At 35.9% G+C, this 13,386-nt stretch overlaps 1 protein-coding gene across 1 annotated transcript; it reads right to left on the minus strand.

Annotated features, from left to right (window-relative positions):
• Positions 1-1,346: 1,346 nt before the first annotated feature.
• On the minus strand, positions 1,347-11,849 carry LOC101892310 (integumentary mucin A.1). Its single transcript, XM_020035120.2, has 6 exons — positions 11,670-11,849; positions 11,399-11,510; positions 11,025-11,332; positions 5,613-6,433; positions 5,031-5,315; positions 1,347-1,575 (listed from the first exon to the last, which is right to left on the minus strand). The coding sequence occupies exons 1-6, from the start codon at positions 11,694-11,696 to the stop codon at positions 1,452-1,454; spliced, it is 1,677 nt and encodes a 558-aa protein (XP_019890679.2). The 5' UTR covers positions 11,697-11,849; the 3' UTR covers positions 1,347-1,451.
• Between the last annotated feature and the right edge of the window lie 1,537 nt (positions 11,850-13,386).

The raw sequence follows: 13,386 nt of genomic DNA on the forward strand, positions 1-13,386 counted from the left end.
GGAAGAAAACCGCGTCGCAGTGGCGGAAAAAATGGCTCGTAAGCTAAACATATGACAATATAACATATGGCAAATTTTGAAACATGAGCTCGGGTAAAGCCATTGAAAATCCAAAAAGTGCTAGAACTCACTCCGCTACAGAAAGAAAATAGACAAAAGAGCTAAAGAGTTGCTTAACTTGGCCGAAAGTGGTGAACTGTCGAATTTGGTTTTCTCCGATGAGAAAACATTCGTTGTCTAGCAGTTTGTAAACAAACAAAATGATCGTGTTTACTTGCCAATGAGGTCAGCTGAAAATGTGCACCTTCGGTTGGCCACCAGAACTCAAGCGCCGGCCATGGTGATGGTGTGGGCCGCCATAACAGCCGATGGTCGCTCTCCGCTCGTATTAACCGACCGTGGCCGAATATTTTCGCTAAAATATTATGGGGGGTGTATTAAAGCCTTGGGCACTGAAACATTTTGGCCGCAGACCTTTAACATTCCAAAAGGACTCAGCACGTGCCACTCAAGAATTGTTACAAAATGAGGTTCCTCGCTTCATTTCCAGCGCACAATGGCCACCAAAATCTCCGGATACCAATCCGTTGGGCTATTGTGTCTGGAGTTGGCACTAAAAAATACCAAAGTATCGATCACCTCAAGCAAGGGCTTCGCCGGGCAAAATACCGCAGAGCAACATTCAGGCAGCCTGTGACGGTTTCATTGGCCGTTTAAAGGCCATAATTCGTGCCAAAGGTGACCAATTCGAACAAATCTAATCTTATTCTAAAAATTGATGCTATTTCCGACATTTGTTGCATTCATTAAAAAAAAGGAGAAATTATGGCGTTTGACTTTGTTGAATTTTTTTTATTTCACCCTGTATACGTGATAAATGAGTGTATGTTAGTTTTGACATAATCAAACTTTAAGTCATTGACACTTGTTTACAAAATACTCTCTAAATAACCTCCAAAATTATCTAGGAACAACAAATAGGCGTTTATGGCTTTATTATGGTGCCAAATTATATGATATCTTTCACACAACTAATACAAATGGCCTAGTCTTATTCGGTAATTTCATGCTTATTCAGTAAACACCTCAAAATAAAAAAAATTTTTGGGAAACTCACAAAATCTTTTGTTTGCAAAAGAAAACATGTGCCAGAAGTCATCAGAATAGGAAGTCATTAAACTTATCATGAGACTCAAATTGTATTTGATATGATATAATATAATTATATGTTAAATATTTAGTATGTAATACATTTTTTATTTTAATTATTTTGAGTGTTTTATACCCATTTTTTATATATTATTGTAAAACATAATAAAATAATGATATTTGTAGGTTTTTATTTCTTAAGATTTTTATTTATTATATTCTTGGGAATAAATTATATCTCTGCAATATAAAATATAGGTCAAGTTTGCTCATAAATGTATTCTGTACATAGATTTTTAGTTTTAGGGACATCCCTCAGGCTTTTCGGCTGAACAAATCCTATTGACTGGATGGAAATATTCTCCACTTGGACAACTCTTAATTAGACCAGAGATTTTGCCGCTCATCAAATAGCATAATACATATCTGCAATTGGAAATAAATAATTAATTTAGTAATGTAATGAAAAAAATTAATAAAATTTTAGAATCAAAAACAAGTAAGCAAAGGCTACAGTCGAGCGGGGCCGACCGTTGAATACCCTACAACACTATAATAAACGATACAGTTTATATAGGCGAGATACTCGAAAGAATTCCACAAGATATTGTGACAAATAATAAAAGAAAACCATCAGGTTTCGTTCTCTAATTTTCGAATAATAGCAACTTAAACTAATTTGCTCATTTCCAATTTATTGGTAGATGTTGCACTTAAATGGTCTTCCTAGATCTGGAACCAATATTTCCCAAAGACCCATAATCTCTCAGAAGTGGCAAAAGATTAAAATTTATTATTGGTTTTTGACTGAAATACATCTATATGAGATACAGCCATTTGACTATATTCTTCAACGAAATCAGCGTTAACGAAATAGTCAGAAGTGCGTCTTTCCTCTATTTGTGAATTCTCCAAAAAGTCACTGGAATGGACCTTTTCGTATTTTGTCTACAAAAGTTGGCAAACAATTTCACACATTGAATATTTTTGGATGGCCATTAAAAAATGGTTGGCTTTTGCAATGTCCGGTAACCCCATTCAAATGTGCCTAAGGATCGGGCGATAATTACGACATGCTGACAATTTTGCAGTTTTCTGGTCCATTTCAACCTCTAAATATATGGCGATCATCTCCAAAAAGAGTAGGCTTCTATTCTGACCCTCATCTTATCCCCATGCAAAATTTCGTAGGGATCGGGCCATAAATGCGATCTGTATATTATATCCTGATATCCTAACTACTTAGTTTTGTTAGCTGTAGAAATATTACCAAATATTTAATTTAAAATGAAAATATGCCAAAAATATGACAAAATTAAAAAAAATATGAGAAAATATTACAAAATCAATATTTTCATCTTTAGAGAGATATTTTTATGCGATTTTTTAGGCGTTTTTTCTTTTCTGCCAAGAGGCAATTCTGAATTAATGAGAACTGTCAAAATCAGTTCAGCCGTTCTCGACATAAAATAGATCTTCCAAGCATATATCGCACATATTTTGCTATATATCCGATTTGTTGGATCTTAACATCAATGTAAAGATCAGAAGTAACCTTGTCATGGGTTTGTAATTTCGCCGGGATTTAAAATATTCGCGGTTTAATGAAAAATTTTGGATTTTTTCAATAAAAAAGATATGGCCTATTTTACCCGCTAAATATTATCCGATGACCACCAAAATTGATAGGCTTCTTCCCCGCCCTAAACTCTAGCTACATGCGAAATTCCGCGTCGATTGGTCTATAATTGCGACCTGTATAGCTACTGCAAAATCCGACATTTTTTCAGTATTTGGTCCATTTCAACCCCTAAACATTTGGCGATCATCTCCAAAAGAAATAGGGTTCTATTCTGATACATAGCTAGATCGACTCAGCTCGGCGAGCTAGGAAGATCTATATATACTTTCCTATATGGGAAACCAATATTTCGAGGTGTTACATAAATTCTGGCCCAATCAAACTTATAATACCCCCAACACATAGTGTTGTAGGGTATAACAAACGTTTAAGGAGGCCAATCGAGCTTCTCTACATTAATAAATCATATAGTAAATCGATTGTTGAACGATTATACTGTGCAGCAACCAATGTAAGGGGAGTGAAAGTTAATGTCGCATAAAAAAAATATTGGCCTTTGAAGGGCATAATTCGTGACCAATTCGAACAAATCTTAACTTATTCTAAAATTTGATGCTATTTCCGACATTTTTTGCTTTCATTCAATAAAATTTAAAACAAAATGTAATGATGGCGGTTGTCTTTGTTGCAGTTTTTTCATCTCACCCTGTATATTCATGATCAGCATAAAATTCTAGGCCGATTTAACGATATCAGTCTGTCTGCCTGTCTGTTGATACACATTATTCGACGTAGAGCTTTAGCATTTGGCAAAACAAATTGTGTTGTGTATAAGTTGGTTGGTATTGAAGAGGAGATATATCGGTCCAGGTTTGGTATAGCCGTCATATGACGGAGCCTCCCGATATTCGTTATTTTGATTTTTTTTCGCTACATTTTTTTTATTGATTTGTCTAAAAATTAGTATTTGAAGGTCATAATGGGTTCTAGCTCCTGTGGCACAACATTGTAGGCATAGGTCCACGTTTTTGTATAGCTGTACCTCTCGATATTCGGTATTTTGATGACTTTTGCCACATTTGTCCATGGATTTGTCTAAAAATTGATATTTGTAGTTCGCAATGGGTTCTAGTTCCGGTGGCAGAGCATAGTATATATATGGGTCACGTTTTGGAACAGCCCCTATATAACGGGATATCCCGATATTTGATATTTTGATAATTTTTGCTACATTTTTCCGCGGATTTATCCAAAAATTACTATTTGTAGTTCGTAATGGGTTTTAGATCTTGTGCCGGAACACAGTATGTGTAGGTCCATGTAATGGTACCTCCGAATATTCAGTATTTTAATAATTTTTGGCACATTTTTTTAAGGATTTGTCTAAAAATTGGTATTTGTGGTTTATAATTGGTTTAAGCTCTGGCAGCAGAACATTGAATATGTAGGTGCACGTTTTTCTATAGCGCACATATAACGACCCACTGAATTTCGTTTTTAATAATCCTAGTCACATTTGCCCACGAAATTGTAAGTCTGTCTTTCCGTTTGTAACACCCCGAAATATACATTTTACACCTGTTCTTGATCTGCATAAAATTCTATGTCGATTTAAGGTCGTCCGTCTGTGGAAATCACTCTAGCTTCCGAACGTATTGAAGTAGGTTGATAAATTTTTACTCAAATGTGTGTTTCGTCTACAGGACTTTTGGTATTGAAAATGGGCTATATAGGTCCAGGTTTAGTTATAGCCCCCCATATAACGGCACCTCCCTATATTCGGTATTTTTATGATTTTAGCTACATTATTTACCGGAATTGTTTCGTAATTGAATTTCCTAATAGGTACTACAATTTATGACAGAAAATGGTCTATACAGGTCCAGGACTCCGTATAGCCCCCATATATCGGCACCTACTTAATTCGATATTTTTATGATTTTAGCTACAATATATCGGATCTGTTTCAAATTTCGTATTTAAAGTTCGTATGACAGAAAATTGACTGTGCAGGTCCAGCTCTTCGTATTCCTCCTAAATATCGGCACCTTCGGTATTTTGATGATTTTAGCGACTTTATTCACCAGACTTGTTTGACATTTCGTATTTTAAGTTCGGAATCGGTACTATAGCCTATGACAAAAAATTGCTTATACAGATCCACGTTTCGTATTTTTGAAAATTTTCAAGTACCTTCCAAATGATGGAGGGTTATAAAAGTTCGGCCACATTGTTCATACGCGTTTGAAATACAACATTTTGAATTCCAAATCATTAAATCTTTACAAGTTTTACTCACTTGGTACACGTAACATCATCATCGGTCTTATATGAACCAGTTGTACCGGCATCTGCACAAATCTCATTTGGATCTCGTGGTACTGCAGGTGTAGCGGCAGTAGTCGTTGTTGTGGTAGTTGTTGTAGTAGTGGGAACGGTGGTAGTTGAAACAGTAGTCGGACCATCAGCAGGACATCCTGGTGGTATTACTGTAGAACAAAATTTCGCCTCTGGATCAAAAAATTGCCCAGCCGAGCAACTGTTGAGCAGGCCCTTCAATGGATCACCATAGCAGACGACAAATCTGAAAAAGAGATGAAAAACAAATAAAAACGGCTATGAAAAGGACAAAAACTCCTTAAATTGGAATGCGAAAATGGAGATTGGGTGTTAGGACATGCATCTCAAATGTATAAAATAAAATATATATACCCAAGTTGGAATTGGGCCTGGAATGAATAGTTTAGCCCGAGAACCATAGTAAGCCAGATAATTTTGATTTTTATTTTTTGCTGCGCAATTTTTACATTAGACCCTATTTCTGCTTAGGTAACTTCCCTAGAAATGTTTGCCGCAATAATATTTCCACAATAATACTTACTTGGTACATGTTGGATCATCATCGGGAGGAAAGAATCCGGTTTTACCTGTATCCAAACAAATTTCGGTTGGGGTACGTGGTCCGGATGGTGTCGGCAACATGGTTGTGGTTGTTATTGTAGTTGTTGTTGAAATCGTAGTGGGCACCGTTGTTGTAGTTGTTGTCGTGGGTTGCACTGTTGTGGTAGTTGGTAGCATTGTTGTAGTCGTGGTTGGCTGCATTGTGGCTGTTGTTGTTGTGGATTCCAAAGTTGTTGTAGTGGTTGTTGGCTGCATTGTTGTAGTTGTTGTTGTGGGTTCCAAAGTTGTTGTAGTGGTTGTTGGCTGCATTGTTGTAATTGTTGTTGTGGGTTCCAAAGTTGTTGTAGTGGTGGTTGGCTGCATTGTTGTAGTTGTTGTTGTGGGTTCCAAAGTTGTTGTAGTGGTGGTTGGCTGCATTGTTGTGGGTTTCAATGTCGTTGTTGTTGTAGTAGCTTCTGTAGTTGTCGTCGTAGTTGGCAAAACAGTGGTTGTTGTAGTGGCTTGGATAGTTGTTGTAGTTGGCAATACGGTAGTCGTCGTTGTTGTAGGCATTGTGGAAATAGTTGTACTAGATGTGGGGGCCTCTGTGGTTGTTGTCGTCGGTATTGTTGTGGTTGTTGTACTGGCTGTAGTCGTCGTCGTTGTCGTCGTTGGTGTTGTAATTGAGGGCTCAATAGTTGTGCTTGTAGTGGGCATTATTGTTGTTGTCGTTGTAGTTGGTATGGTAGATGTTGTTATTATCATCGGTGTTGTTGGGGGATCATCCTCTTCATTTTCACCGGCATTAGGAATGCAGCTTGGCTGAAAGAGAAAAAATTGAAACAAAAAATTTGACAAAACGAGAAAAGATTTAAAAAAATGTTTAATATCGGCTAAAAAGAGACAAGTGCTAGTGCTTTCGATACCTTTATGACTAATTAACTAATTTTTTATATGAAGATATATAACAAGATTTGCAGGCACCTACAAAAAGATACCCTACAGTACTATTTGTAGTTGCCCGACAAAAATATAACAAATTGTATAATTCAGTATTGTGAGTCGAAATGAAAACAATTTAATCTGTATACACTGGTGGCCAAAACTAAAGCAACTTAAATCGCAAAGACAATAAATGTCCTGTAACTTTTACAAAAATGAACAAATCGTAATTATTTTTCCAGTTTTAAATGAGGGGTTTAATTCACTTTCAAGAAACTAAAAATAAAAATACAAAAATAAGTTTGAACGAAAAATAATATGTGGAAAACTAAAATGACCCAATTTTTGCTTGGTCAAAACTAAAGCAACTTTTGATTTTTTATTTTAAAATAATTAAATTTTGGCTAGCAGTCGATAGCATAACCATTATTTTTGATAGCAGCTGCACACATACGAGGCATTCAATCTATAACACGCTCAATTTGATCCTTGGGTGTGCTTTTCCAGGCACCCCGAATTCTTTAGAAAATGTTGTGCTTATTTATTTCCGAATCTCTCTTGATCTTCCTACCTACGATACTCCAAAGGCTTTCTAAGGAGTTTAGGTCAGGTGATTGTGCCGGCCATAACAAAATATGAATTTTTGACTCCCACAACCAATATTTGACAAGTTTTGATACAAGTTTGGGATCATTGTCATGCTGAAACACACAAATCAGCCCAATATTTTACTCAGCGTAAGGGAACAACGTGATGTCCAACACATCTTTGTAAACAAACGGATCCACAACTTCCTTTATTTTATGGATAGACCCAAGTCCATAGAAAGAAAAATAGCGCCACGCCATTTTTGACCCTCCCCCATGCTTCACTGTACCTTTGCAACACTGCGGCTTGAGTCCTTCATTTTTTGGTCTTCTCACCGTAAAATTTTTCACGTCTGAGCCTTTAATTTTAAACGTAGACTCATCCCAGAAATAATGTTTTTTCCATTGAGCTTGGTTCCACTTAATATTATCGTTTCCGAAAGCCTTTTTGATTTTTTCAGATATAAATGGTTTTTTGATGTCTTACGGGCACGCAGACCAGCTGCCACTACTCGTCTACGCACTGATCTCGAGCTTATATCCAATGATTGCTCTCTCACCAATCCTGTTGAACTCTTAAATAGTTGTTTTTTATTTCTCTCACAATTTGTGGATCAGTATGGGCTGAAGTTCTTCACGGCCTTCATCCGTTATGGACTGTTACTACTGATCCAGTTTCAAAAAAACCGGCTTAGTGCACAGACATAATTATGAAATCACATAAATATTTATGAAATATTTCTCGGAAATCATTTTCTGTGATATGTTGTTTTGATAATCACTGATAATTTGCTGTTTTATTCAGGTACAGTATTTGCTTCTAGCCATTTTTAAATTTTTTTTGGCAGTACTTAAAAAACGAAAAGAAAAACACATACTGTTGTAAAAAACTTCTCAAAAAGGATTTATGACAAGCGAAATTGTCGAAGGAAGCAAAAAGTGATAAATATCACAGTAAAAACCACTGAAATTGCAGCGGTTATATGAATGTACAACAGAGTTGCTTTTGTTTTGTCCAAGCCAAAATCGGGTTAATTGACTTTACCAAACATAATTTCTTATATAAAAAAGAATTTTGGTTTTATGTTTTAGGTTTTTAAAAAGTGAATAAAGTACCTAATTTAAAACAAGAAAAACTTTCTCATTTTCTTAATTTTTGAAAAAGTTACAGGGCATTCATTCTCCTTGTAATTTCAGTTGCTTTAGTTTTGGCCACCAGTGTATATAAAAGAGTAGTGGAATAACTGACTGACTGAGATTCAACGCCCAGACGAAACGGCTAGAATTTTAAAATTTTGCGCAAAGATCAGTCCCGGTGCGTAAGTTGGGTTTTTGGAAATTCATACTAAATGGGTACGAAATGTACAAAAATTTACTTTTTATTAGACAAATAAAATGAGCTCGAATTTTGAATTGTGAAATGAGAGTCACTGATGGAGTGCAGGATAGGTATGAGAATCAAAGATGGAAAGTTTTGGAAATGTGTACTCAGTGTGGGAATTGTACTAAATGGTCCCAAATTTGGAACAGGTCGAACGGATGAATCGGAAATTTCAAAATTTTGTATTGGGGTCCCTTATGGTAGTAGGTTTGCGATAAAGAAGTGGTTTTGGATATATCTATACAAGTGTACGAAAAGTACTAAACAGTACAGTATTGGTTGAACAGATGCTAGAAATTTGGTATTAGTACCATCTCGTACTCGTACTCGTCTCGTACCATCGCTCGTTACCGTGATACTGGTAGCGTAGCCCAACGTCAAGGAAGTGGACGGAAGAAAACATCAGCAGAAATGGTTCGAAAAGTTCGACTTGATCAAAACCCGCGTCGCAGTGGCCGAAAAATGGCTCGTAAGCTGAACATATCGCAATATTCCATTCGGTAAATATTGAAAAACGAGCTCGGGTTAAGCCATTGAAATTCCAAAAAGTGCAAGAACTTACACCGCAACAGAAAGAATCAAAAGAGCTAAAGAGTTGCCGGATTTGGTTTTCTCCGATGAGAAATCATTCGTTTTCCAGCAGTTTGTAAACGAACGAAATGATCGTGGTTACTTGCCAAAGAGGTCAGCTGAAAATGCCCACCTTCGGTTGGCCACCAGAACTCACGGGCTGCCATGGTGATAGTGTGGTCCACCATAACGGCCGATGGTCGCTCTCTCCGCTCCACTCGTATTAATCGACCGTGGCATCAGAATATGCCGAATGCCGAATATTATCGCAAAAATATTCGGGAGGGTGTATTAAAGCTTTGGACACGCAAACATTTTGGCTGCAGACCTTGGACATTTCAACAGGACTTAGCACCATCGCACTCAGCACGCGCCACCCAAGAATGGTTACAAAATGAGGTTCCTCGCTTCATTTCCAGCGCACAATGGCCACTAAAATCTCCGGATACCAATCCGTTGGACTATTGTGTCTGGTGTTTTTTGGAAAGCAAGGATGGCACAAAAAAAAAACCAAAGTGTCGATCACCTCAAGCAAGGGCTTCGCCGGGATTGGACCAAAATACCGCAGAACAACACTCGGGCAGCGTGTGACTGTTTCATTGGTCGTTTGCCAAAGGTGACCAATTCGAACAAATCTAAACTTATTCTAAAATTTGATGCTATTTCCGACATTTTTTGCTTTCATCAATAAAATTAAAAAAAAAAAAATGTAAAAATCATGGCGTTTGACTTTGTTGCAGTTTTTTATCTCACCCTGAAATGTAGTATAGAGGTCGCTGTTGGTTTCTAGATTTTACGTATGGAGACGTTGAGATAGTTTTTGACTGAAAACCTGGATGTGGGTCTATTTTGCAATGGTTTTACTAATATCTTCCTTTTTGGTGTAAAAGGTAAACATTTTCATATTATTCTTTCCGAGTGAGTAAAAACTTCAATGATATAAAAAACCTTGAAAGTATTAAAGATGTAGTACGACTTATGAAGTTTTGATTAAAAATTGTTTGTAAAACTGAATAAATGTTGCATTTTGGTTCTAAAAAGGCCTAACACTAACTCTTGGAACGAATCTAAATTTTAAGACAAACTTTTCGCTGACGAAGTTGCGGGTACTTTTTAGTGCAATATAGAAAAATATAACAACAAATATTCACATTTTTATTGGCATATTTTATGCGTTTTTTTTTTGTTGCTCGTATTATGTTTTCCTTATCAGTGTAACAGTCTCGCCGAAATTAAAACAAAGTTTTAGGTTATTTGGCCGATGACCTTCAAATTATGTAGGCATCTGCCCAGTCAAAAATTCTTTCCCCAAGTAATTGTCGATTGGTCCATAATTGTAACAACTGCAAAATCTGGACGTTTTTCGGTTTTTGGTCTATTTTTATCCCTAAATATTTTGTGATCATCTCCAAAAACAGTAGAATTGTATTCTGATCCCAAACGTAGCTCTAGCCAAAATTTTGCAATGAAAAGACGCACGGACACACATAGCCAGATCAATTAAGCTCGGCGAAATAGGTACACACATTACATCGTGGGTCTAGGAACAATATTTCTCGGTGATGCAAACTTATTGGTCCAATAAAACTTAAAATATCACCAAAACGTAGTATTGTAGGGTATGCAAATGTACGGTTTTAAATAAATAATTTTTGGCATTTTTTAAATAATTTAGAGTTTTTTTAAATCCATAAAAATAGTTCTCAAAAAGTTAAAAAAAGTTGTGAAAAAATTAATTGAAATTCCCCAGTTTTCAGAGTATTATGTCTTAAAAAGATTTAATAAATCCAGCATTTTCAAAAATACGCCATGGTATCTTAGAACTTCTAACGACCTTAGACAAGGATATCTCATAGTATCTCTATATATTTTCAATTACAAGATTCGGGGCCTTTCTGAAGAATGCTCCCCTTTTCATTTTCCCATTACTCACCTCTGCATCCGCTTTATCGTTGCAAAATCCGGATTCCAAAGTGATATCACACACAGTATTTTCAGGACAATAGGAAACAAAACCTTCCATGGGGGCATCTTCCCCAAAACAAAAACCAATGGTGGTCTCATTGAGGCAAGCAAAAACCTTATATTTATCACAGATGCCACAATTGGTGCCCACCGGTGGTGGTTCATCGATGCGTGGACAACTTGCCGGAAGACTATGGGCCTGAGGATAACATATCAATATGGCCGATGTGCAGACATAATTTTCCGGGCAGGTTTGATATTCCTCTGTCGGTTTGCCTGAAAAACCAAAAAAAAAACATAAGTACTCTTTCAATCCACTAAAAATAAAATATCAGAACTCACCATTTACACAGGGCGAGTAACGATTCAGGCTATGGCAGGTCACATTATTACCCGATTGGCAAACATCACAATCTGCATAGACTCCAACAACCAATATTACAGCACACAATAGCTAAATGAAAATTGAAAATTATTATTTTGTTCCAGAACTGCAAGAAGGTAATGGTAACTCGATGTTATCGAGAAAAAAAGCAAAACTAGTAGATGCTTGTAAGTTCTGGAACACAGCATATGTTTTCCTTTCATACCAAATGGATTTCAATATCCTTACCAATTTCAATGTAATTTTCATTTTCATTTGCAATTTTTTTATTTTTTTTTCTTTAAACAATTTCCGCTCTTCGTACTTTGTAATTCACCAAGACTATTTTGGCAACTAATAACGATTATATCTTTTTCTCCAAAATTTCGTAGTAAATTCTATTTTATTATGTTTTCTTTCGGCTTTATATCTTTACGACACCTCGTGTGACAATAACATTGAAAGTGTAGCGAATTTAGAACAGTATTGAAGTGAAATACAGTAGACTCGGCGTTCAGAGATAAGAAAGTCCAAAAATTGTTTTGTTTGTATGGATGATTTCCTTGGAAGACTACTAAATTTCGGGGTAACGCATGTGTCATATTAACATAAATTCTAAATTTTATAAGGTCATATTTTTAAAGATATGGGTCAAAACCATGCGCTTTATGTTTGCGTTGAATAAGGCGGGTGTTCCCATAATGAGTGACTACTGAATATTTTAAGATTCTGGGGAAATTAAAACAGTTTATGAAACCTTTTTAAAAAATCCGAGCATAGGCTTGGGACAAGCTCTGATAATTAAAAAAAAAATAAGAGTGAAGTTCTAAGGCTCCTCAGAAATTTTCAAAAAAAGTAATCTGACAATCCTAAGGAACTTAAATATTCAAAATTTAAAAATCTTTCAGTACATTGACAGTCTCTACAAAATTCATAAAAATCAACAATCATGGCTCTGGCATTGCTAAAATTATTCAGAAAAATCAAAATTAAAGTACTGCAGATCCTGTAAAATCTAAAAAAATTTTAAATTTTGAAAATATTCACAAAAATCCTCGATTATATTTGTATCTAGCTATCTTCAGAAAATTCAAAAAAAAAAAAAAAAAAATATACGGTTAAGTCCACTTTAAAATTTTAGATTTGTTCCAATAGGCCTTTTTATACCCTCCACCATAGTATGGAGGGTATATTAAGTTTGTCATTCCATTTGTAACACTTCGAAATATACATTTTAGACCCCACAAAATATATTATTCTTGATAAGCATAAAATTCTATGTCGAATTAGCGATGTCCATCCATCTGTCCGTATCGCGAACAGTGGAAATCACTCTAGCTTCCGAAAGAAATGAAGTAGATTGATAAAATTTTACTCAAATGTATATTATGTCTGCAGGACTTTTGGTATTGAAAATGTCCTTTGGTAATGAAAAGTAGGTCCACGTTTTGGTATAGCCTCCATATAACGGTACCTCCCGATTTTCGTATTTTAACGATTTTAGCGACTTTATTCACCGGAATTGTTTTAAATTTGGTATTTGAAGTTCGAAAACAATACTACAGCCTAAGACAGAAAATTGTCTGCGCAGGTCCACGTCTTCGTATAGCCCCCATACAACTCCCGATATTCGGTATTTTGGTGATTTTAGCTACATTATTCACCGATTTTTATACCCTACAACACTATGTGTTGGGGGTATTATAAGTTTGATTGGGCCAAAAATTATGTAACACCACGAAATATTGATTTCCCACATAGGAAAGTATATATGGATCTTCCTATCTCGCCGAGCTGAGTCGATCTAGATATGTATGTCCGTCCGTCCGTCTGTCCGTCTGTCCATGTTAATTTCTAATCACTCTACAGGTCGCAATTATGGTCCGATCTTCACGAAATTTAAAATGAAGGTGGGGCTAGGGTCAGAATAGAACCCTATTTATTTTAATGATGATCGCATAATATT

This window comes from Musca domestica, unplaced genomic scaffold (assembly GCF_030504385.1).
Source record: "Musca domestica strain aabys unplaced genomic scaffold, Musca_domestica.polishedcontigs.V.1.1 45, whole genome shotgun sequence".
NCBI classification, from domain to species: Eukaryota; Metazoa; Arthropoda; class Insecta; order Diptera; family Muscidae; genus Musca; species Musca domestica.